Source organism: Podarcis vaucheri, assembly GCF_965113315.1.
Source record: "Podarcis vaucheri genome assembly, chromosome: 1".
NCBI lineage: Eukaryota > Metazoa > Chordata > Lepidosauria > Squamata > Lacertidae > Podarcis > Podarcis vaucheri.
Window position 1 is genome coordinate 84,593,091 of NC_138759.1, and position 27,239 is coordinate 84,620,329.

General features: G+C 42.1%; 1 protein-coding gene across 1 annotated transcript in view; it reads right to left on the reverse strand.

Moving 5' to 3' along the window:
* Window positions 1-520: 520 nt before the first annotated feature.
* Window positions 521-27,239, reverse strand: part of ZDHHC5 (zDHHC palmitoyltransferase 5) — a 46,673-nt gene continuing 19,954 nt past the window's right edge. The window contains exons 3-12 of the mRNA XM_082211454.1: window positions 12,339-12,460; window positions 11,178-11,335; window positions 10,387-10,559; window positions 10,114-10,216; window positions 9,943-10,034; window positions 8,372-8,504; window positions 7,856-7,979; window positions 6,799-6,911; window positions 3,118-4,007; window positions 521-2,220 (exon numbers count right to left, since the gene is read on the reverse strand). Of these exons, the coding sequence (XP_082067580.1) occupies window positions 2,055-2,220; window positions 3,118-4,007; window positions 6,799-6,911; window positions 7,856-7,979; window positions 8,372-8,504; window positions 9,943-10,034; window positions 10,114-10,216; window positions 10,387-10,559; window positions 11,178-11,335; window positions 12,339-12,460 (2,074 nt within the window). The 3' untranslated portion in view covers window positions 521-2,054. The remainder of the gene's footprint in view (window positions 2,221-3,117; window positions 4,008-6,798; window positions 6,912-7,855; window positions 7,980-8,371; window positions 8,505-9,942; window positions 10,035-10,113; window positions 10,217-10,386; window positions 10,560-11,177; window positions 11,336-12,338; window positions 12,461-27,239) is intronic.

Here is a 27,239-nt window from a genome sequence, read left to right on the forward strand (position 1 = left end):
AGGGAATTTTGCCCTCCCCCGTGGTTGATGGCTTGGTTTTCTTGCTTGAATTTGCTGGGATGTAGTTGCTCTGCAATAACCTTGTGTGGGGCATGTGAGCTATGCTTATGGTTTGGGTTCCAAAGCATAATGCAGTTGGTGAAGGATGGCCTTTGTTTCGTACAGGAGATGTGTAATAAATGACAGTTGCTTCTTTTCCACTACCTGAAGATGTTCACTCTAGATGCAACTACTTTCTGAACCAGTCCTCCATTGTAAGCCTCCTCTGTAACGAGGTTTGGAATGTAGACGACTGAATGAGCATTCCTTACTTACCTTCTTGGGAAACCTTTTGCACCAGCTCTGGGAATCAGCACAATGCCTGCAGTTCGAATTACCAAGGATCAGAAGCTAGTAATGTCCTTCCTATGGAACCATTTTGGGTGGCACAGCAAGCAATACTGAAGGACAACCACCAGGACCTCTCTCCTCCCCAGGTTAACAAAACAAAACAAAACTACACAAGCATGGAGGGAGTGGCTCATTATATAATTTTTTATTCCTCATTTTAAAATGGCTAGTCATAATAAAAATAAAAGTGTGGCCCACTGCAGGCCACAGTAAAGATATTGCCATAGAGAAAGAGTCAGTAGCGACTGGAGATTGTTGGATTCCTGGGTTGCTCTGATTTTTACTCATTGGCTTTTAGGGATTAAAAGATTTTTGGCATATGGAAAAATATTGCTTTTTGGTTTGTTTGTTTTCCCTCTTCTTTCTCTTGCCCAGTTTGTGAATAAAGAACCATGATACCACAATAAATCAATATGGAACAAATCATAAAAGCAATGTAAAAAAGCAGGGGAAACCACCTGGGGGAGGGATTTACTAAATACAAGTAATATATCCACATAGGCGACACAGCTCCAATGCCACTGCCACCCTCCTCCTGCTCAGCACCCAAAGCACGTTCCTGTATCCTAATAGTATGCAACTGGCACCTGTGCATGCTGATTGGCCTGGTTTGTAGGGTATGGCATCCTTTCACTGGGAGTCATTTTACTGAGAAGTCAAAGCCTGTTTGGAGCTGAAAACATGGGAAGCCAAACACTCCCATAGTCTTCTTAAAGCCCCCAAGCCCCCCAGAAAAGAAGGATTTATTCATGGGGAAAATCTTCCAGAAGGATAGAGCAGGGATTAGGAAGCCTTTGTCTATTCCCTTCATTTCCTGGAATCCAGAGTGGGGCAGAACAAGCCAAACTCAAGCCTGGCCACAGGCACTGGGATGACCAAGTCAGTGGTACCAATTAGGTAACATATTAGCATTTCCTCAGCAATACTTGTCCAAGGATAGTGATTTAACAGCAGTTTTTGTATTTTGCCTGACCCATTCAAAAGTAAACAAAATGATTAATCTGATACAGCCCTTTGGACTCCTCAAAAATTAAAATGCTCCACACATGGCTTCCTCAGGCCCAGCTAACGGGGTCTGCCAGGGCCACCCCACGCTCCATATGGATATATATATATATTTTAATATTTATATTTATATATTTATAGATATTTATATATACACACACCCAGTAACTCAGAACAGGAAAAAATAGCATCCGTTAACAATAAAAAAAATTTAAAAATGATCCACTCCTACCGCACTAGGCGAGCGATTGCACAAGGTCCACAACTGACTGTCCTGTTGGTAGTGGGGCAGCCTGCAGCCTGTACCTTCTCTCACAGAGGGTGCTGAGAGCAACTCCCTCCCCTTCTCTCTGGGCAGTGTGCGCTACAAATTGCAGTCTCTTTGTTGGTTGAGAGGAAGAGTGCAGGCTGTGGAGATGAGCAAGGCTAGAATCCTGCTGTAGTGTTTAGGGACTCTCCCAATCCCAGATACTTTAGTTTAAAAAGGTAGCTGTCCCTTCAGCTCTCCCCCCCACCCCCCACAAAACTGTATTTGTAAAAAAAGGTCCATGCATCTGATGGGGCAACCATTTGGTGAGCAAGTCCCAATCTCCTGCTCATCAGGGATAGAGCATTTTGGAATCAGCCAGGGAGGAGTCAACAGTGGGGATATCACCTCCTCATACAGAGATCTCATACGTAGTCCCACCCACTCCAGAGACCTTCTTGACTCCTCCACGAGTGGGGCTGTTGAGAGGTGGCTGACCAGGGGTGGGCGAGGTTGAGCTCAGGCTTTTGGGCTGTCCATTGGACTTGCTGTAGGAGGGTCTCATCTGCATCTCGTCTCTGGGGAAAAGGAAGGATACAAGGATGTCAGGAAGTGACCACTCATTCATGGCAATGGAAATGGAGGATGCCTCACACTCGGTAAGGAAAGGAAAGCTTGGGATACATCTTACACTGCTTAAGGAACAGTGCACTTTTTGTATCTACAGAGAACTTATTCTAAATACTTTCACCACCCAGGTAAACACACTAATCTAGAAGAGGATAGGATACTACACACAGAGAATTATTAAGAAAAGATGCTACATGTAACCAATACAACACTCTCTAGAAGGAAAAAAAAAGGAGGTGCAGTGGGAAGAAAGCTTTTCAGGAAACTGACAGAAGGGCTCATGCTTCCACCATCATGAGAGGAGCAGGTGATTTCTTACAATCTGTCCTTTCCCTGGTGGACCCAAGTGTCTCTTTCATGCATGCCAACAAGACAGGGAAAAGGACCACACTTGGGTAAGGTAGAAAGGCAGACTCATATATAAAAGTTTTATATATGAAGTAGAAACCAAGCAGCTTTCACACAGATCCAGGTATCTTCTAGGAAAGCCAATGGCCATCACACACACCCAAGGAAAGTAGGGGTGTTCAAAGCCACACACACTTCACAAAAAGGAATGTGGTACTCTGGAGATATGCACTGCATTGTATAGTGGAGGAAATGGGCTGGTTCACACACTGGAGGGAAGGAAGGAAAGGAGGGAGGGAGGGAGGGAGGAAAGGGCAGACGAGTGCAGGCATTATTTGTAGATCTCCCCCAGCTACTCCCTCCAAATGCTGCTGAAAGGAACAAAAATTATCTTGGGGTCTCTGGTCAGATCAAAGATAGGACAGGGTTGAATGCGGCTCATCCTCCACCAAGTCAAGGAACACTTAAAGCGCGAGGCAGGTGTCACTTGTACTTACTTTGGTGCCAGTAAAGGCTGCAAGGCCACCTCCTCAGTCTCTGGGACAATGGCCTGCGAGGACTGTTTTTGGCTGCTGTAAGACACAGATTTGCCCAAGTGTGGGGCTGCAGGCTGGTCTGGTGAGCCCAGAGAGCGCACTCTGAGTGCATGTGGTGGTTCTGGCTTGCCAAAGCGAGGTGGCACTGGGCGGGTGAGTGGGTTCTTGCCCAGAGGTGAGCGTTTTGAATCGTCCGAGGAGGAGCTGGTACGTGGAGCATTACTGGAGCCTGGGGTGGACTGGATGCCTGAGTCCCCCAGTGCTGTATCCTCCTCTTTGGCCAGGGGTGGTGGCGTGGGTGACTGCTGTAGCAGCTTCTCCCGCTCCTGCATGGAGGCCACAATGTGGCGTGAAAGATTGTCATAACGGACCGGTGAAGGGTCACGGGGTGGCTGGTGCTTGGGTGAGCCAGAACTTGGGAAACGACTGTGCAGGTCAGCCTCCCGCTGCTGGGCAATACGTGCCGAGAGGAAAGGAGATGTGTAGCCCATGGGGGCCTCTGGCTCTGGGCCTGCCTGCACTGACTCAAAGTCAGGGCTGTCAGAGGGTGTGAGAAGGCTGTCGTAGGACAAGCTCCCATTGCGTGTCTGGTTCACCAAGCTCTTGTAAGATGTGGATGTGGTGCCCTCGGAGCGGATCGACTGAAGATGGCCCAATTCAAAGCCCATCCCTTGGGCAGACTTGAGGCTGGACGAACGGGAGCCACTGGATAGTGGATCAAAATGGAAACTTTTGCCAAAAGTAGGAGACCGAAAACTCTCTGGCTCCAGACTTGGCTCAGAACGGTAGCTGGGGTTTCGACTGCCCTCAGCAATGGAGGTTGCCTCCTTCAAGCTGTCTCCTCGGCTTAGCTGCAGCAGGAGAGAAGGAGGGAAGAGGAACATATGTAATAGTCATTAGCAAGCGTCCTGGGCTGTGGATATTAATTCATAACTATTGGGTGCAGAGTTTGCTTTCTCAAAGCTCCCATAAGCAAGGATCTCTGCTTAATGTAAATGAAGTTCCCACATTTCTTGATGCAGAAACCTCATTTTTTCAAAAACATTGTAAACACAATTATGTAAACTAGATAATCAAGTTATTACTTATTAAGAGTCAATGTGGTGTAAAAGACTGTTGGACCTTGGTTTAAATCCTCCCCAAAGCTGTAAATTTCACTGTGTGCCAGTGGCTCAGTCGCATTCCTTCATCTAACCTATTTCACAGGATTGCTTTATACATAAGGATTGAACCTGGGATCTTCTGCTTCCAAGCATATATTCTACCACTGAGGTATACAGACCATTCCTTATATAAAGTAGAAGAACTTCACTTACTTCACCCAAAGCTCCACTAAGGGTATTTACAAATGTAAAAAGAAATTCATTTTGGGGGGGGGGTTCTTATTTAATAAATCATTACTTCACTGATCAAATTCTAGCCAGCCATGGAAGAAGCATTAAGAGTTTAATAGGGGACCATTTACACGTATTCACCATTGCATCTAACATCAAACTCAAGTGGCTGAGTGCCAGTAATTTGGAAGCGAAATAGAGCCAACCCAAGATAAGGTAATGGTTTCTACATACTAATGGGACTCCCTAGGTAGGAAGGAATACATAGATTGGTGAATTAAAAGAAAAGGCAATGCTTACAGAGCCTGAAAGGATCTTAGCTTCCACATTTACAAGAAGGGACTAAATCAGGGTGGCTAACCAGTGGCTTATATCTAACCCACAAAAGGATTTTTGTGCTCCCTCAAGACTACCCTCAAAACCTGACAAAAAAAATTTTAACTGATCACTCTTGTTCCCTCCCCCATGATGCCATGATATTCATAAAGTTTTTGAGCCCACGTCCAAAGATTTGTCCATTAAAAAAACAAAAACCGGAATGATAAAAAGTATTTAGAATATCATACGATAACTGACAGGAAATCCTTTTGGAAGGCAGTCTCGAGAACTGCAATTCTCACCACAACTACTTTTACAAATTGGCCACATCCACTTTGAAATGTGGTCCGAAGGGTTGCTAATGGGTCAATGTGGCCCTTGGCCCAAACAAGATTAGCTACTCTTGGTCTAAAATGAACCAGAAGTTGGGCACTCATAATGAGGCTAACTAGTTTATGCTTGAGAACTTACGTATTTATTTAAATTTCTATGCCGCCCTTCATCTGGGGAACCACAGGGCAGTTTACAATACAGAAACACAAAAATACCTAACATAGTAAGGTAAAGGTAAAAGGTAAAGGACCCCTGGACGGTTAAGTCCAGCCAAAGGCAACTATGGGGTGTGGAACTCATCTCGCTTTCAGGCCGAGGGACCTGGTGTTTGTCCACAGACAGCTTTCCAGATCATGCGGCCAGCACGACTAAACCGCTTCTGGCACAACGGAACACCGTGACGGAAACCAGAGTGCATGGAAATGCCTTTTACCTTCCCGCCACAGCGGTACCTATTTATTTACTCGCACTGGCATGCTTTCGAACATAGTAACAGATAACAACAACGATAACCCCGCCACACACACTTTAAAAGACCATAGTTTAATTGGCCAAAGGCCTGGAAGAGGAGGAATGCTTCTGCCTGGTCCCTAAAGATATGTAACAAAGGTGCCAGGCGAGCCTCCCTGGGGAGAGCATTCCACAATGGAGAGCCACTGCAGAAAAGGCCTGTTCTCGTGCTATCGCCTCTGGACCCTTCACGGAAATAGCACACAAATGAGGGCTTCAGATGATGAGCACAGGGTGCCAGTTGGTTCATATGGGGAGAGGCAGTCTTTGAGGTATTGTGGTCCTGAACCATTTAAGGCCTTATAGTTCAAAATCAGCATAAGGTAAGGCCTTATAGTTCAAAATCAGTCTGGCCAGGATTGGCTTCATCTGCTCAAAATGTCTTGCCCTTCCTCACATGCACTGCTACCAAATTTCCTTCTCCACATTTTTTTTAAGCGAGATTTGAACTCGGAACAAGGGCAGTCCTGGGGGGAGGCACTAAAATTTTGCTGTATGTACCACTTGTCTTCATTGCTAACTGAAGACAATGCTTCATATATTTGATGAACTCCAGTCCATGAATACTTATGCTGCAATTAGGTTACAATCATATACACACTTAGCAAACAGGACTTGCTTTTGAAATAAACAAACACACTATTGCACTGTAAGACTCTCAGCCCTTACCACAATACTTTTTGTTGTTTTTCCTGTGACAAGACTAAATCAGCTGCTCCTCAGGAAACTGCTTATTAGATGTACACCAATTTGGGCAGGTAAGGTCTGACCACAAAACAGTGCAATCAAGAAATAGGAAAATGGTAGTGAGACTCACACACTATTGGACAGCAATAAGGAGCATGGAAATAGGAACTGGAGTTCATGGGAAGAGACAGAGAACTGAAATTGGTGAAATGGTTATTCTGGCCAATGAAAGACCCCTCTCAGCCCCACGATTCCCAACATTGTACCATGCTAGAATTCTCCATTTATGGCATAATAGCAGCTGTACAATACACTAGAGAAATTTCTTATAGAGAAATTGTCAAATTAAGGCACTAAACCACTGCACAATCTCAAAGAGAATTCCCTTTTCAACTCCACACCCTGCATGGTCTCCTAAAAACCCCACTCTTCATGTTTAACCCCCTTGGTTTTTCATTACCTTGGCGCTGGTGGAGTGAGGCAGTGCAGCTGAAGTACTGCTGCTGCTATAGCCAGGTCGGTACTTGTACATTGTTGGAGTTGGAGGGCTGTCCTTGCTTAGCAAACTGCTGTCTGTGGAGATAAATGGGAATCACACACATACTTACAAGCAATATAATATAGTTACTTACAGCTTTTCCTGGGGAGTTCCCAGCAATCCTGGTTTGAATGCTTTTGTAGAAATTCCACATATCACAAGTGACTGATCCGTGAGAACCAGTTAAGAGCCTCAGGCAGGTGGACACACCATGGAGGTCAAGGAATCAGTCAGGAGGTAAGGGGTGTATTGCAGGAGTGGAGGTGAAATGGAGCAAGAGGAACATTTCCTCAATAAAGACATCACACAAGAAGCTTCCAATCTGTACATGCACACTTTGCTAGTCCTGACCCTTGGGGTGTTCAATTTTGAGCACTGCTAGATGGGAAACAGTAGCACTGACTAGAAAAGAAAGCTCCAAGCATTTCTCCATGATCACATTTTATTTCAAGGTGCTACACCCTGGAAACACTACAGCAACAGCAAAAGCAGGTGGTTTCACAACTACACGAACTGGGAAATAACTCTAGCCTTCTGTTATTGTTCTATATAAGCTCTATGACAGCAGAACAAAGCACAGACCTGTCCTTCCAAGTAACCCCTGTTTCCACCTGAGTGTGGAACAGTCAACAGAGGGAGGAACAGTCAATAAATCCCCCAATCCTGACAGCAGCCTTCACATGTGGACAAGAGCTAAAGCTGGAGATTTACATGATCATAACATCTAAAAGGTCATAACCTAGCTACCGGCTCAGCACCTGCTCTAATAACCTGCCTGAGCACTTAGGCAAGCAGGTGGCTGTATGGTCAGCAGTGCTGTGAATACCAGCACAGAGCTGCCACTGGCTTTGGTAAACAGTGTAGTACTGACCAGCTTCACTACTTGGCACTGCAGTCAGAGACTACTTCTCTGATGGCAGATCACTGTAGAGGTGCACAGCTGATTGGATCCCTTATCTCTCTGGAATGCTCCTCTTACCCTCATTGGTGGCCAGGGTTAAATGCGTCCTCAGACCTGTGTAGCGGCTGAGGTCTGGCTTGGGTGGTGGTGGCGGCTCAGCATCAGCAGACTGGCTCTCCGTCACCTCAAGGCTTCCTTTGGACTGCAGAGACAAAGTGCAGAAGAATGAGACAGGACCCAAAGTCCTGAGCATTGTCCCCAGCTCTAAAAGGTTGAAAGTGTTATTAGAAGGACCTGCAGCCATCTAGCATTTCTGCAAGTGTAGTTGTAGACTGTGCATGTCTCAGTTGCTGGATGAGAAGGGAAAGGACAAGTAAAAATTATATAGGATATAAAAGGGGACAACTCTCATGCAGCAATAGTCACATGGGAGGAAAACAGACCTTCACTTGTCAGGGAAAACTAAGTACAAGTTGTGATAACATGGGGGAAGGATGTCCAAGAGGCTCATTTGGTTCCTACTCACGAATGCAGTGGCACCCTCAAGGTCTGGAGAAAGCCAGTGCCTCGGTAGCACCGTCATCTCCTCCTTACCTTTGTTCTCTTTAGCTCAGCCTGGATACCATTGTCCATTATCTTTACAGCTATCTGTCCATCTGATATTTCTGGTCGCAGGAATGGTGGCTTCACTGTAACAGTCTGCTCTGCCTTTGGCCGTCCAAGATACCTAGTGAATCATGGGAAGTCAGCAAAGATGAGACAGTGCCTCCTGCAAACATGTGAACCAATGATGATGTTTACATGCTCTGGCAAGAAAGCCTGAGAAATGTTGGAGGCATGAAGTTATTTGTATCCAAAGAACTGCAAAGGCAATACTGCAGGTCACAGTTCTCTCATTCTCTAAAATCGAGTCCTGGTATCACCTGTGGCTTCACTGTACATTCCCTTATGTGCTTCCCTGCTGTACAGAATGCACTCAAAGTAGTGTCTTTACACCCTTTGAGTTTCTGTTACATTACAGGCCATATTGCCAGAGTGAAGGAAGAAAGTCAAGCAGTGATGTGACAATATCTGAGAGAATGTACATTTCCCTGATGTAAGTGTGCTGTCAAAACAATTATTATTTTTAACAAAATACTTAACAAACTGATGTATAACAGGTCTCACTAGCTGAGAACAGAAACAAGCCAAGGTGCATTTTTTATCCCTTTGTTTCTCTGGATAGGAACCTAGGATTAAAAACTGAACACAGCCATCCTTCAAGGATATAAGGCATTGGGGAACAAGATACACCTTCTATCTAGGAAAACTGGAGAAAATTAGAGGCCAAGAGATAACAGTCACCAGAACAAAACAGATGAATAATTACAAAAAGTGTCAAATCATGGAGTAAGTAATGCATTCCTTCTTCACAAGTTACATTCATTGATGTAATAAAAGTAAACAGCTTTTTCACACCTGTAGTCTGTTCACACTTACAGGCAGCTGTGATGAGTGCAAAACACAGAGCATGCTGAAATAGTTTATACAAGAAACACTAAAAAATGCACAGCAAAGAGTTACTGGATTATGATTTACATGAGTATAGACATGTAGTGATATAAAGTCATACAGCGTTCTGTTCTCTCTAACGTTACATACATATGTGTGAGGAACACTAGAGCTGTTGGAATTGGAGGTATCAAGGAAACATAACAGAATGATCTATTGTTTAATGAGCCTTGCATATAACCTCAAGCACGAATACCACGTATTTTTGTTCTGTGGATAGTTCAAGTAAGCTCACAACCCACTCCCAAAGACTGATTATACTCAGTGGTATAGACGCACCTTGACATACAGATCCCAGGAAAAACAGTATAAAAATTAATCTTTCTGCCACATCTTTAGATAGTTGCCAGCAACCCCTTTCTTTACTTCAATCTACAAGAGGAAGAAGCTTATAGCTGCTGTGTTAGACAACTGTACTTCAAGGTGTGATCTGGCTGTGAGCAATGACTTCCCACATCCCACCACCTCACTGTTGGAACCATTCATATGACTGATCCCAGAGAATCTTCCTCTGCTTCTCTGCTTGTCTCCATTAGCAATTAAGACAATCTAGCTCTTCTCTCTCCAAGAAAGAATAGGGCCTCTACAAATTTTTTAGGTGAGGCAGAATTTACCTGGGGGCTGGGGAGCTGCAGAGAACACGACTGACGTTGTTACAACAGCCATTGGTGAATGGGTTTACTCCACCCCGGAATTTGCCTGTAACCTGCAAGGAGAAAAGATATATCAGGAAAATAGAGATACCATGTAGTGAAGTCAAAAACTAACCGTAAAATAATATCTACCTGCTCATTTGTAGTACGACCTCTGGCTACCAAGACCACATGAAATCCTGTAAGGCCTACAACAGGTATGAAAAACAAGCCAGCCACACACATCACAGCCATACTGTCAACAAAGTCAAGGAAGCAATTCATGAAGGACCAGCCTACAACTTTTTTTGGGGGGGATTCCTTTCCCTCCCACCACCCATCAGTTGGCAGTATCTCAGGTGAACAGCCCAATTGTTCACCAGAATTTGATTAAGGAATTCTTTGCACTCTAGAAAAAGAGGATACGTGACGGCCATACGGATCCCAGAGAGCTCTTCAACTTGACACAGGACAAACAGCAAGCCAAAACCGAATACACCCATGATATGTGCTGTAAGTGAGAGCAGGAACAGGAAGAAATAGCGATAATTGCGCCGCCCAATACAGTTGTTTACCCAGGGACAGTGATGGTCAAATTCCTATCAGTGAAAGGATAAAGAACAGAGTTAGAAGGACATCACCTCTGTAAAACAATACAACACCTGTAGAACCCCTTGAAACTCCAGGAAACCTGAATCCCACCCAGATTTTCATTTCCACAACAGAAGATGCAACTCCTATAACAGGGGTAAGTAGAATGGCTGTGGTCAACCAGCAGATTGTGAATTATAGTTGAATGGTGCTTCATCACCTCTCCTGCCTTTCAATATGTGTTGAAAACACTTGTACACACATCACCTTGAATTTCATTATGGAAGGTGAAAAATAAATATAAAATAAACAAAGACAAATACTAGATTAATGTATTTGCTATGGATTACCTTACCCACAATTATGCAATTGATTCTGCCCCCTCCCTCTCAAACCACCATTTTGTATCAAGTGCCGGAGTGTGGACCCTGGGGCACTGGTAAAAAAGGAAAGCATGCAAGTCTGAGGTGTCTATTCCAACCTATAACACACAAAACTGAATCTTGCAGCCCAAACAGTTCCTGAACTGGATCTCAAAGATTACAGAGTGTCCCAAGTTCATTATCAACAATCCAACAAGCAATTCCAGTAGCTCCAATAAAGCCCTTCTCTTCCCAGTCTCTCACCTCCACACAGTTGTCGCAGACACTGCAATGAGAGCAGCGTGGGGGCCGGTAGAAGCGACACGTTGCACACCATTTCATGCGCACTTGAATACCCTTTATCTCCACAGTCTTGTATAATGGAGCTCGGAAATCATCCTCCTTGTCCTCATCTTCTTCAGCTGAAGCAGCAAGAAAAAATTATAAAATCCAATGAAGTACAGAGCATGTCCAACATGTCCTTGCCCCCAGTTTCACAAACGCATTCACCCTGGCGCTGACTTTTTGTTTTTGTGCTTCTGGTGAGGCACCCTACCCCCTCTCACAAGTTTAGAGAAAAGGGGATGGATTCTGTTGACCCTTGATCCATTTTGTAAATAAGCCCACAACAGCTTGAAGGGTTCCTGTTTTTTTAAAAAAGTCTAGGAGTCTAGTATTCTGCATTTCCATGCTGGTCAGAGGAGGAGAGGAAGTCCCCTAATTGGTGTCTGCTATGGAAACCCAGGACACCAGATTTTTTTGCAGGCTTGTAAAAACCTGTTTTGTCAAGAATGCTCCCATAGGCTCGGCAGAGCTAAAGGATTGGCTTCCCTTCCTCCTCAGCCAGTACATAAAACAGACCAGGAGTGGAAAAATCCATCTCTCCTCTACTAGCTCGCTCAGCTGCCTGCATGGAATGAGCCTTGCCACCTACGGTTACCAGTGAGCTGCTACATACTAGACTGTCCTGTAATAAGTCATAGAGAAGCTCTGAAAGCAGTGAGATGCCTGGGTCTTCTGAGTGATCCCAGGACATGGATAAACTCCCACTCAGCTTGATGCTAGGCAGAAGAACAAGGTTTGTCCCCACAGCTAGGGCCTTCAAAAATTTGTAGTGTGACACCACAATCAATACTCCCCCCCCCACCTTAGACCAGGTTTAGTGGAAAGAACACATTTGGCTAGCTATCAAGACCAGCCAAAATTTGTAGAACCTCCCTCCTCCCAAGTATAGCAATAACTTCCAATAATGAATCCAGCATAATTCACACTATAAACACTGTTGAGCTGGAAGATTCCTACCTATCCAGATTACAATAATTTATGCTCTGGATCTGGAGAGTGGAAGTAGCCATCCCTAATCAAAACATTTTCAGATCAATCAGTGCCTTGGAAAATGCTTCACAGGCAATTTTCAGTTCTCACCTCGAGGAAATATGCCTGGATCCATGAAGGTGGCCATACTAAAGTTGGCCAGCACAAAGAGGAAGACCACAGCATTGTAAATGGGGATGATTGGGGAGATATGCAAGCTCAGCCCTGGGCACCTACACAAAGAAAAAGTAAGTTAAAACAGATCTAGTAACATTTTAAGATTAACTATAAAGTTATTCAACCTTAAGTAAAAGCACTGAGATCATTCCACCTAAATAAACCTGGATAACCAGCAAATGAAAGAGAAAACTCATCAGGAGTTTTGGAGTAAAGTGTCATCTGTAAGCTGAGGGCACACAGTTCTATTTCGCTATAACATCTGAATCAGTAGTAGTTGTGCAAGCCCTGGACCAGTACCTGAATGTGGTGATGGACTGGATGAGGGTTGAGTTTGAATTCTTGGAAGATGGAGGTCCCATGTCCCAAAGATAGAACAGTTGCCTGTTCTGGATAGGATCACACCCCCTCTAAAGGAGTATGTAGGTAGTTTGGGATCCTACAAAGCCTATACTCCGCTCACTTCATGGCAAATGGCCAGCATTAATCCAAATATGCATAGGAACCTATTAGCAGTGTGGAAGCATCACTCTGTCAAATCACTTAAGAATTAACAAAACAATATAAATATGAATTTCAACACATGGCCCCACACCACCCACTTTGGTTCCTAAAGATGTGGATAAAGTTCTTCAAAATTATTCACTGAACAACATTTTCCAGCACAAACCTGATTGGCTGTAATATTTGGATAACTCCAAAATGTATAAAGTTCTTCAAGGTGAACCACTGCTTATGTACCACTGCCATCATGATCGTGTAGCATTGAGATCACCCAACTCTGTGTAGTACTGGTCTTCTGTGCTTTTAATAGTTGTATTTAAGTGGCATTTTCCCGTTTATAGCAAATGTCAGCTCTGCTGAGGCCTAAGTACTGTAAATATTTTTAGTTTCTCCTCACTCCAGTGATGAAGAACCCATTAACATACATAGCTGAAATTCTTAATGATATAATGCTACCAGTGTTCCTATAGATGCCAATGTGTACCTCTAACATTTATGTGAGCTCAATTTGTGCACTCGAAGTGCTGGGAAGTTTAAGAAAGCAGTTAGTATAGTAAAGTGCAAGTTGGAATGGCCCCGGTTCCAATTTTACCTCAGCTATGAATTCATTAGATGGTTTTAAAGCAAGTCAATATTCTGAGCTTCATTTACCAGTATGCAATATGATACCATTATTAACCACCTTGCAGAGCTATTGCAAGGATTATGGAGATAATGTGCATAAAGTACTTTCAACACTTAGGAAAAGTACAATAAAAGACATTTTTGTGAAATAGCAACTTTCATCATTGGTACATATATATAGCAGTTACCAGTTTTAAATGGTTATTGCTCTCTATTCAATGTACACAGCATGGAGCGTTAAGTTAATACTGCTGAAAATGTTTACATAAATAAGAAAGTACGATTAGTAACATTTGCTTTCCCAGACACTACTTGAGTATGCGTATGAGCTCTATGAGGTTTGGCATTTTGGACACACTATAATCAGCTGTAACCAAATTTGTCAATGAACAGAACAAAGCAAGAAAGAAAAACAAGTTTAACTTGTTTGACTAGAAGATCCATATGCAGAAGAACATCCCACATAAAACCTACAGTAAGGCTACAGGTTAAGGAGGGAAGGCGCAACAAAAGTCTGCTTAGAACTAAGTTAGATAAACCTAAAATATTTGCCCACTAGAGTCAAAACTTTAATGCAGCACAGCCAGAAGAGTATCAGAGCAAGCTCCTATTTATTTTTAATTAGGTAGACAAAAAAGCTAGGAGTAGCCTTAAGTTATCTGAATGTAAATGTAACTAAACTATAAAGTTTGATCAAGGATGATCAAAAGTAGATGCATTGAGATCAATGAACTTAAATTGCTTTGGTCTACTGATTTCAGTGGGTTTACTTGGCAAACACTGGATACCACCCAATAATGTTCCCAGCCCAATAGGGAAAGGAATTACACCTCCATTTGTATCTTAAGACAAATGAGTCAATTCATTTCAGATCAGTTGCCCCGTAACATATTATTTTCATTTACACATTTGTGAAAGACTGCACTTTTTCATCCTTTTAAACACATGGTTATGAATGAATTAGGATTCTAATCTATGTTAGGAAATACAAATCAAGAGCCTGGAGATGGGTGCTGCCAGTGAAAGAAAAGGATGTGGTTTTGTAAATTTGATGTCAAAATAAGCTCTGAAACTTTTAAAGCTTTCAACTTAAAAAACCCCAAACAAACATTATTTATACTGCTTTGGGCAACAAGGTTTTTGAAGTGGTTTGCAATAAACACCATAAAACTGATAAGGCTTAGATTAGGGCCTGGATGAGAGAAATATGTATAGCAGGCTAAAAAAATTAAATAGGCAGGCAGATAACTGCAACTGGTTCTGTACATAACAGCCTTATTCCCTAAATCCACATAGTGGTACAAGAATAATTTAGAAATCTAAGGTTTTATTGGAGTCTTTAATTCTTTTATTATGCAAGAATGTAATTATAGGTGATATTAGAACTGTAAATAGCCATTTTAAAAACTGTCACACCTTTTTATTATTATTTTTGGTTTGCAAAGGTAAATTGATGAGATTTAGAGGCTACCGCTACTCTGAATAAGATATTGCAGTTCACCACAGGGATTGCACAGAACAGTCTGCACTGGTTCTATTGCATGGCTTCCCATGGGGTGGGCGGGAAAGGTGTTGATATGGCATGTCAGTCCTGGCAACTGTCCTACTATATACTAGACACACTGGGTTTACATTTGCTCTAACCTGAGACATCTTTAGAATGAAAGCCAGGCAACTCCCTCACTTTCTTGGTGCAGTGAAGATTCAGTGAGTTTGCTATTTTACTCTTCAAGCTATGTTGCTGTGCAAAATGCAACTTAATGCACAAACGTGAGGTCACCACTCTTAAAAGCTGTTTTTGATTTGGTATTTACCCAGTGCTGTAATCCAGGAGTTGCCTGGTCACCAGTGGGAAGAGAACAATTGCTCCTGTCAACTAAGACTGGCAGAAAGAAAACCTTGGCACACCTGCAACACCATGTGGGATATGGGTGTGCCTATGCCCTCTTCATGGGCAACTGGCCTTTACATACAGAATGGTAACTGCTGCATAATGCTGCACATGCCACCCACCAAGTAGCTAGGGCTGCTCCTTTCATTACATTACTTGTTTGAGCACTACATAGAAATAAGTGGGATGTGCAACAAAGTATTGCAGTTTGGAGCGTTCATGTTCAGCGTGCCAGCCAGCAATGTATTCTCCTAGAAGGACACTTCATTCCACTCCTCATCACATCTAGTAGCTGCAGTGTATGCTCAGTCCTGACTGAGAAGCGTAAATAAAAACCAATTAAAAAATTATAAACATTTAAATCAAGATTTTATTTTATTTAAAAAGATAAATGCCAAGTTTCTTTTCAGGAAAGTTTAGGATATTAATCTGAAGAAATGGATATTAGCTCTACAGTTAGTCTCTTAACTATAGCAATGCCTCTACCCGATACATTGAGTTAAGTGACACTTTCCTATATAAACTAAGAATCAATTTGACAATTTCTCAAATTTCATTATTTACACTCATCCACCAAACATTAGCTTTTCATTTTCACTTGAATGAAAATAGCCAGCTCTACTCTGCCCACTAATTATCTGGACATACTTTGATGTCATGGGTATTTCCCCCCCCCTTTTTTTGTTACTTTTTTGACAAGTGCAAGATGCAATCCTTTGTTTTAAGAAATAAACTATATAAATTCCATTTAGTTGTAAATTAACATGATTTAATGGTCAAATATGCACCATTGTGTAGGAAATATATGAAGAGGAAATCAATAGAAAAAAAATATTTAAATCAGCCTTTCCCCCTTTGCAAATATAAGCCAATTTAGTCAAACTTAATTCAAGCACTAGAGCTAATCACAGTTTGTCTACATAACCCCCCCCCTGACAATGACAGAACCTCATCCCATCACTCCTAGGGGGACTTGCTATATTGCATTCAAAGTGCATGGCAGCAAGGCGTATTGCATTCTAGTCACTCCAGGCTGTGGGCAGCTGGATTACCCATTTTTAAAATGCTAAACAATAGATATTGTTTTAAGAGGAAGTGCTTCAGCCCTTGGACTACCTTGTAAAGTGATCTGCAAGGCTGTGAATTCTGAAGTGGACTCATAATCTGATGCAGGTCACTATCCACCTGTATCAGATTAGAATTATAGAGTTAGAAGGAACCCGAGGTTCATCTAGTCCAAGAATTTGCTGATCCTTATTGCAATCCTTAATATTTTTTATGTTTTGCAGATATTTTTAAGCTGCTGTAACCTGCCCTGAACATCAGAGTACAATGGAAGGGCAGAGGATTTTTTTTCTAAGTCCAATGTGCCAAATAATGGCACATTACCATGCACCATCAACATTTAGCAACTTGTTACTTCACACCCCATTAGCCACCCTGGATAGCCACACTAATTTCCCAAATAACTGTGAACCCACCACTGTGTTCACTTGGCCTCCTACATATCCTATAGTAAGATGAAGGTTCTGTGAATGTGGTGGGGGGAGTTAAGGAAGAGAATATCCACCTTGAATCAGTATGTGGTACTGGGAGACACCAGGAAAATTGAGAGCAAGTGTGATTATAACTTGTGCCTCTCTGGGCTTGTTCACTGCAGGGTGTGTGGCCATATTCAGTGATGGGAATGGGGGGGGGGTTACCTTTGCATCTGTGTAGCCAGGTATTTCAGCTGGCCACAGTATCTATGTGCTGCTCAGAATAGGTGTTAATTACAACTCTGGAAATATTAGTAACACCACAAGTTAATATGCCACAAACACTATACATATCTCACATGCAACTGTGTCTTAGGACAGAAGCCAGACCTATGTCATATAATTCCATTCCTTAGAGGGACAATGCAGGTCAATTCTTCCAGGACAAGGTACTCATTCATATGACTAATCCACAAGCAAACACACAGGCACAGTCTTGGAGGTTGGAAAATGTTAAGATGGTACCCACTGACAAAAGTACTATACTGAAGAATCCTTTCCACAGAAAAGCCTGGGCTCAGGACCCAGCGGGCTTCCCCCTTGAAGACGCCTGTGTAATACCCTAATCTGCTTTGCTGCTGGGAGTTTAATCCCATAGATTTAGGGCAGCATCTGTCCTTCTTTCTCCAATCAGAGCAGTCTGTGATAAACAGATGGATTTAGGCAGCAGGAGCAAAGAGCAGGGAAGGGAAATGCAAGGCTACCTCTAAAAAATGACATATGGAGTAAACCAATTGACAGAATGCTCAGAGCCCACTAAGGGTATCTAAGGGGCATATATTAGATTAGCAGGGAGGATGAGGCATCCCTCCCAATATAGTCTTCCTCTCCTCCCCCTCATTATCAAAATATCTATAAGGCAAATGCCAGTTCAACTCTTTTCATTTGTGGGTCAGTGAGAACACAGGCTTAATCTACAATACAGGCCAAAAAGAGGCTGAAGCGGCAGCTAAAAACCGACTCAACAAACCCTGCCTACTGGCATCAGGCCTGTGAATCATTAATGGTGGGCTGGTAGCTAGAGGCAGGGAGGTACTGTCAGTGTATTCTGAACAGCAGAATTAGGCAATGCAAACACACACCAAAGCTAGGAAGACAATAATTTGCTATGTAGAGAGAATACAACACAAGTTGATATTTCCTGTACGACCTAAGGATAGAAACTTGAGCTTATGGGTGAATCAAAAGAACATGATATGGAGCCTTTTTGTTCCATGAGACTAGAGCAATGTTGTCCAGGTGTCACAGTGATATGCAAAAGGATAAATGAACACATTCAAATTATTATATATGTACACATCTCAAAACCACTAGCATTCAATATGTCTACAGAAACAGTCTTAAAGCCAGACAATGACAATGATGTTGCTGATTCTTGATAATTTTTTAGAGAAGTTATTATGTACTGCATATACATCACAGGTCAAGCATCTAAAAGCTGGGAATTATACATCTTTTACCTAGGATTCACATACCTATATTTTAATGATAAAGCTTTTTCCTACTGTGGAAAAAATAAAGGAAACGAGGGAAAACAAGTAAGAAGGCTAGTGACAAAATAAAAGGTGGTCAAGGTATTCAAAGTAGACAGGCAGGTGATGGAGACTCCACCCTGTCAGAGGAGGTAATGTTTAAAGGACTCAGACAGGAACTCTCAAGTCCTATCCCAGTAGTTAACCCAATTTATTTTATAACTTTCTCCCTACAGAAGAGATCTAGGTCAGAAACCTTCCCAAACATCTAATGACACAGACATGCCCAGCCCGTGTTTGTATTTTCTCTGCTACAACTGAAGGGATGAAGAGGTGACTCATTCGCAGCTCCACATCCATTAGTGAACTGTTTTAGGCCTCCAAGCTATACACTAGTGAAGTTCTTGGCTGTTTAAGAGACAGCTAATAGTGCAAAAGGAGAATAGAATATAGGCCCTACTCTGAAGAAGTTGGATACCCACATTGTGTTCCTGATCATGCCAGTCATAATTACTGCATTTCTGCTAAATTACTGTTTGAGTCCAACTTTCTCATAAGTTCTTATATCTAGGCCAACCTCCAACATTCAACTTCTTAGGAATTCCTTACGGGTGCTACAAAAATCTATTATGTTTTGGACAAATGAAAAAGTTACTCAACCAGCTCGGAAGCTTCAAAGTGATTGTTTTGCATGCAAAATAAAATATGAAAAGTATACATACTTATATGAGAAGCCACTCGCCAGTAAGCACGCTATTGACATAGTTAGTGCCCATTTAACCAACTACCTTAATGTAGGAGGGATGGTGCTTCCAAAACTCTACATTAAAATATCAAATCGTGATATGGATGAATGAAATTTTTGTGGCATCAATGATCCGTTGGTTCCAACTGTTTTTCACCTAGACCAGGGAAATGGGGCTGGACAATGAATTTCAATGACACATGGAAACTGCGACCTATACTTAATGGAACTGCTTCTATTAGAAGCACAGCCCATTCAGTTTCTTAAGATGCCTATGTAACCTGTGTCTAGAACCCTGACCCAATCAGGATCTACCAGTATTAGAGAGAAAAGTTCAGTGGTTTCCTCTTACGATTTTAGCCCTCTAGCTCAGGCATAGGCAAACTCAGCCCTCCAGATGTTTTGGGACGACAATTCCCATAATCCCTGACCATAGCTAGGGATCATGGGAGCTGTAGTCCCAAAAAAATCTGGAGGGTCAAGTTTGCCTATGCCTGTTCTAGTTTCTAGATCCCCTAAGAAAAGAGATGCAAATGGTATGTTTAAGCAAACTGCTTCACTAACACGCTTGCTCAGGTTTTTGTTTCTTTCATTTCACTTTATACATCCTGTCCATCATGCATGAATGGCATTCTATTACTTGAACTCTAGAAATTCTGTTCACATTAACATTCTGGTTTTATTATCAGGGAGGGTGCAAAGAAGAGGAAGGGGGAGCACGTTTCTGGAAATGTGAAGCTGGTACTAAGGCATTTGCAACAAATTTTAACTCTTTATTTTTGTACAGCCATCAATGGAAAGGCAACTACATAATATATACGAGAATCATTTAACCAAGTACTAGTGTTCTGAAGATTAAAATGAGGCAGCTGCCTACTATTACTCTAAAGATATTTGCAGGCAAATATGCCAGTTAGTTATGCCACTTAAGCTTGCCAGAAGAAATATCAACAACCTCAGATATGCAGATGACACAACCTTGATGGCAGAAAGTGAGGAGGAATTAAAGAACCTTTTAATGAGGGTGAAAGAGGAGAGCGCAAAATATGGTCTGAAGCTCAACATCAAAAAAACGAAGATCATGGCCACTGGTCCCATCACCTCCTGGCAAATAGAAGGGGAAGAAATGGAGGCACTGAGAGATTTTACTTTCTTGGGCTCCATGATCACTGCAGATGGTGGCAGCAGCCGCGAAATTAAAAGACGTCTGCATCTTGGGAGAAAAGCAATGACAAACCTAGACAACATCTTAAAAAGCAGAGACATCACCTTGCCAACAAAGGTCAGTATAGTTAAAGCTATGGTTTTCCCAGGAGTGATCGATGGAAGTGAGAGCTGGATCATAAAGAAGACTCCCTGGTCCTGAATGGGGTTAACTCTGCTCCTGATGGACCAGGTGCGCAGCCTGTGAGTCATTTTGGACTCACAGCTGTCCATGGAGGCACAGGTCAATTCTGTGTCCAGGGCAGCTGTCTACCAGCTCCATCTGGTACGCAAGCTGAGACCCTATCTGCTCGCAGACTGTCTCACCAGAGTGGTGCATGCTCTAGTTATCTCCCGCTTGGACTACTGCAATGCACTCTACGTGGGGCTACCTTTGAAGGTGACCTGGAAACTCCATCCAGAATGTGCAGCTAAACCAGTGACTGGGAGCAGCTGCCGAGACCACATAACACCAGTCTTGAAAGACCTACATTGGCTCCCAGTACGTTTCCGAGCACACTTCTAAGAGTTGGTGCTGATCTTTAAATCCCTAAATGGCCTTGGCCCTGTATACCTGAAGGAATATCTCCACGCCTATCGTACAGCCCAGACACTGAGATCCAGCACTGAGGGCCTTCTGGCGGTTTCCTCACTGAGAGAAGTGAGGTTACAGGGAACCAGGCAGAAGGCCTTCTCGCTGGTGGCGCCCGCCTTGTGGAACACCCTCCCATCAGATGTCAAGGAAATAAATAACTATCTGACTTTTAGAAGACATCTGAAGGCAGCCCTGCTTAGGGAAGTTTTTAATGTCTGATGTTTTATTGTATTTTAAATATTTTGTTGGAAGCCACCCAGAGTGGCTGGGGAACCCCAGCCAGATTGGTGGGGTATAAATAAAATAACAACAACAACAACAACAACAACTGGACCCCCAAAACCTACCTGCTGCAATAGGAGTGCTAAGAAGCTGGCAGTTTCCAGATAGATCCCAGAAGGAAACAATCCACCCTGTATCAAACTACAGCTTCCAGCTACATTATAGACAGTTTCAGAAAGGTTGGTTGCCAGGGATTTTTCTCAGAGGCCACAAAGGCCTTAAACACCCCCCCCCCAAAAAAAAAACCTGAGCAACCCATTTTCATGCAAGATGATATAAGGATTTTGTAACTTAAGAATGGGGTGACTGAGACTACTTGTTTTCCTCTCCCCTCTACATCTTCTTCCCTCTTCTGTTACGGCTTTTTAGACTGTACACTGGTGAACAATTGATTTGTAAGCCACTCTGGGCAGTTTTCCATCAGAAGAGTGGTATATAAATATTTTGAATATATAGACATGAAATAATGTATGAGAGGCCCCTCAGAGGCTCTAGAAGAAACTCAAAATGCCCTGTAGTAAGTGTATTTTTAATAAGCTTCCAAAACATTTAAACAAAGGGGGTAGGGGTGAGAATAAAAGTGGGATTCCTGGAAAAACCTGAAATTTGCAGGTGGGGGAGCAGAACTGAAACTATCAAGTAAAAAAACCAAAAAATCTAAACTACTTTACTACTTTAAAAATATGAACAGCAATATACATTACATAGAATTGTATCATTCAGTCTATGAAGTGTAAAAGTATTTGTGGCAACGTTTTCCAAACAGCAAATATTTAGTCCCAAATGTTAGATGGAGCTGCAAACACCTGCACTTTAGCATACTCAGTAAGAGTTTAGTTTGTACCCTTGCATTTTGCAAGGTTAATTGTGGGTAATATTCCTACCACAAGACAGGGTTGTCCCACTATCACCATTATTGTTTATATAAGCCTCAGAAGTCTTGGTGCAAAGAATAAGAAGTAATCAGGAGATTAAAGGAATTGCAGTGGGGCAATGATCCTATAAATTAAAAGCTTTTGCATATGATGTGGTGTTATCACTAGAAGAACCATTGGAGTCCACCCCAAAGATTTTAGAAGAAAATTTTAAAAATATTGGAGAAATGGCAGGCTTTAAACTGAATAAAAGCAAAATGTTAGTGAAAAATATGAAGGAGAGCGGGGAGAAAAGAATTAAAGGAAAAACAGGTCTTATGATAGAGAAAAAAGTAAAATACTTGGGGGTATGGTGAACAGCAAGAAATTTTGTTTCAAGATAATTATGTCAAAACATGGAGAGATATTAAGAAAAAATTGGAGAGATGAGGAAAGATGAAACTCTCTTCATAAAAATGAATGTTCTGCCGAGAATGACTTTTCTATTTCAGATAGCTCCATTTATCAGTAACACGGGATGCTTTAAGGAATGGCAAAGAGATATAACAAAATTTATCTGGTAGGGGAAGAAACCAAGAATAAAATGAAACAAAAGAAAGATGTGGTTTTACCCTGCCAGACTTAAGATTATACTATGAGGCATCCTGTCTTTGCTGGTTAAAGGAGTGGTTTTTATTGAAGAATATGCAGATTTGGGACTTAGAAGGACATGACAACAAATTGAGCTGGAACGCATATTTGTGGTATGGGAAAACAGGAATGAATAAGGTTTCATTAACCATATCATGAGGAAAAAATTATATACAGTATGGGATAAATATAAAAACTTGCTGGAAAATAAAACACCAATGTGGCTCTCTCCAATAGAAGCCATAGCAGTGAAATAAAAGAATATGGAGGAGGATTGGGTAACATACAGGGAGTTGTTAATAAAGGTGAAAAGGGAGGTTAAACTAAATAAGTTTGAAGAAATAAGTAGAATATTAACAGGTTGGCTACAACATTGCCAACTAAATGAGATATTCAAGATGAATTAAAAACGGTTTTAGAACTAAAACCTCTCAATTAGAAAAATACCTGCTAAAGAATAATCAAAAGGTGATGTCTAAAATGAACAAAATTTTATTAGAATGGCAAACAAAGGATGAATTGGTTTGAAATATTGATGTGACAGCATGGGAAGGTGGATTTAAAACTACAGCTTGCTATGCACTAAAAGAAAATTATATGGAGATGATGTATAGATGGTACTTGACGCCTAGTAAGCTAGCTAAAATGTATAAGTCTGAATCCAATATTTGCTGGAAAGAGAAAGAAGGTACCTTTTTCACATGTGATGGTCCTGTAAGATTGCAAAAGTGTTCTGGGAACTGATCCATGAATTGGAAAAAATCTGCTGAAAATAACCTTTGTTAAGAAACCAGAAGTCTTTTTCTAGGTATACTTAGAGAAGAGGTACCGAAAGATCAGAAAAAAATAATTTATGTATGTAATCAGAGCCTATCATCTTTGTCCCTCTGTCCATTCACCTAACAAATCACAAGCCCCCAAGTGAACTACCCTAGGTAAAAGGTAAAGGACCCCTGGACGGTTAAGTCCACTCAAAGGCGACTATGGGGTTGCAGCGCTCATCTTGCTTTCAGGCCGAGGGAGCCAGCATTTGTCCACAGACACCTTTCCGGGTCATGTGGCCAGCATGACTAAACCGCTTCTGGGGCAACGGAACACCGTGATGGAAACCAGAGCACAAAGAAACGCTGTTTACCTTCCCGCTTCAGCGGTACCTATTTATCTACTTGCACTGGTGTGCTTTCAAACTGCTAGGTTGACAGGAGCTGGAACAGAGCAACAGGAGTTCATCTCATCACGGAGATTCGAACCGCCGACCTTCTGATCTGCAAGCCCAAGAGGCTCAGTGGTTTAGACCACAGCGCCAAATAGATATGCAGTTAGAAAGCCAGCAAAGGTGTGGGGCTTTCCAGTGCATTACAGTTTGTCACGTTTGTCACTCTGCTTGCTCATGGGTCATGGGTGTGTGCTCAGTGCAATGAGCTCCTGACCCCTGAGAAAACAGATTTGTTTCCTTAAGGCCAAGGCGGCTGACCTGAAGAAAGCAAAGAGATTAGTAGGTGAGGCCTTCAAAGACATGATAGCTGTGTCTCATTTCAATGATGACAGCTCCCCTGCCATCATGAAGAATTAGGGTTTCAGGGAAGGAAGGTATCACTCTGAAAAAGAGGGGAAATATCCATTAGAAGGCACCTATTCCATGGGAGACAAGCTGTTCTCCTCTTTGGTTCCTTCATGGGGTGGAGGACCCCTGGTAGTGGATTTGATAATTAGGAATATAGAAATATGGCTGAGTGATGGCCATGTAGATGCCAGGGTGAATTGCCTACCTGGTGTGAAGGATGTGGATGCCATTCATTATCTAGATAGCCTAGTAAATACTGCTAGAGAAGGGCCAGCGGTTGTGCTTGCACTAATAGGTGAGGAAATGTAGTTAGGAAACCCTGGAAGTGAAATTTAGGTTTTGAGGTAGGATGATGAGAACCAGGACTTTCAAGATAGCTTTCTCTGAAATCCTACCAGTTTCACATACAGAGCCAGCTAGGCACAGCTTTGCAGTATCAATGAATGGATGAGATGGTGGTGTCAGGAGGAAGGATTTGGATTTTTTAGGCACTAGGGAATGTTTTAGGACAAGCTGAGCCTGTGCAAAAGGGTCAAGCTCCACTTGAAAAAGGATGGAACCTGACTGCTGATGCTTAAAACAAAAAATGTGTCACAGCAGTTTTTAAATTGATTGCAGGGGGTGAAGCCAATGGAAGCAAATCTTCCCACTTAGGCATAAGGGGTATGATTGTTTAAATGGGTACTGGCAGTGCAGTGGCACATGACAGAAGTTCATAAAGACGAAAGCACCATAGACTAAAATGAAAAATGACAAAGACAGTGACTTAATGCTATGTTGGATACAACTGAATAAGTGTCCCATTAGTGCAAGGATTTCTGCTTGTGCATGTCCTCTCATTTGGTACCCTCTTAATCTGTTCTAGAGATTTCCCCACCACTCTGAATAATATTTGAGGACAGCAAAAAGAGCCATTTACTTAAAAGTAGGTTGGATACAACCAACAAAATTTAAGGGTTTATATGCTAGAAGAGTCAAGATGGATGAGCTGGACTACTTCCTGACAGTGAGAGCTGTTCGACAGTGGAATTTGCTGCCAAGGAGTGTGGTGGAGTCTCCTTCTTTGGAGGTCTTTAAGCAGAGGCTTGACAACCATATGTCAGGAGTGCTCTGATGGTGTTTCCTGCTTGGCAGGGGGTTGGACTCGATGGCCCTTGTGGTCTCTTCCAACTCTATGATTCTATGATTCTACTTGGACTGAGGAAAATACAGATATAGTAGGTGTTATGTCTGGAGCTTTAATGCTAGAATAACAGGCAGGTAGGATTTTAGAATGTAGTAATCTGATTGGCTGTTGGAGTTGTCCAATCCAGCTCCAGAAGGGAAGTTTAAACCAGCCTATCAGGTGTGACCTAGGGTGTGAATAAAGGATATATAGCCTGGGGTCTGGGAGGGCCAAGCAGGCAAGCACAGACAGAGCCACACCCGATAGGCTGGTTCAAACTTCCCTTCTAAAATTTTACATTCTAAAATCCTACCTGCCTATTATTCTAGGATTAAAGCTTCAGACATAACAGTAGGCATAACAGAAACCTGGTAGAATGGACAGAACCAATGCACACAGTTATCTCTAGATACAAACCCTATAGGAAGGACAGGATGGGGCATACTGAGGTGGTGTCACTCTGTATGCCAAAGAAGACATCCAATAAGCTGGAAATTCCCAAAGGCACAGATTCTTCCTTAGAGTTGTTGTGGGTAGTGATATCAAGCCTCAAAAGGTAATTTAGCACTAGAGAAATGCTGTTGCTCCCCCTGACCAAAATGCTCAATGATCTTGAAAAGGAGAATGAGAAATCAATGGAGAATTAAATCAAGGTGGCATCTAAAAGAGGAAATGCTGCAGTAATAGGTGACTACCATTATCCTCACATGGACTAAGTGCATATTTGTTTCTAGATACTCAAAATGACTCTGCCTTAGAACAACAGGTAATGGAACTGAATAGAGGAGTGATGACCCTGGGGACTTAATCTTGAGTGGCCCCCAGGACCTGGTGCAAGTGTAGTTGAATTAGTTGAGAACTGTGGTCATAATACTATCAAATTCAATGTATATGTAAACAGACAATTGCAAAAAAAACAAAAAACCCACAAAAAACCCACAACCCCTGAACCCAGTCACATATGACTTCAAAAAGAGGAAACTTCCCAGAAAAAGGAAGTTAAAAAAGGAAGCTGAAAGGCAAAGTCAAGGAGGTCATATCTACCCAAAATGTTTAAATGTTGTTTTAAATTATAAATTAGAATTTCAGCTAGAATGTATTCTAGAGATCAAGAAAAGTACACCAGGGCCAAGAGAATGCCGGCATGGTTAACAAGCTTGAATGTGACAATCAATCTTTGTATATTTTGCTAATGGTTAATGTTACAAGGAAAGATATTCTGAAGACAGCAAAATAAGCCTACTAGAAAAACAAGATTTTTTCCTGCTGTCACTCTGCAAAAAGAGTAATCAGCATTTACAATTGAGAAATTCGTAGCATACAACACAGAAGTCTATAAGATCATAGTTGTGGGAGGGTTCATGCAACTGCTTACCAAATAATCATGAAAAACAACTTCAAGTACTCTTGAATGTAGACACCCCCAAGATCTGTTGAATCATGTTTTTCACTGTAGATAACAGGCTTCTTGGAAGCTCAGCTATTACTGCCTGCCAAATATACTGAGTCACATCTTCAGACCTAGAAGGCTCTCTTTTAATCAACAGCTGGAACTGAACTGAGATATTTGCTCCAATTCTTTTAGTAAAAAAGAAGCTTTAAAGCACACATTCAAGAATCTTGCATCTAGTAACCTGCAAGGTTAAGAATGTCTGCTACAAGCAGCAAATAAATTAGTGAAAGAAAGCTAAATTATATGTGTGTACTGCTGAGGAGCTCAGCTAAATGAACACTATAGCAGCCAAAC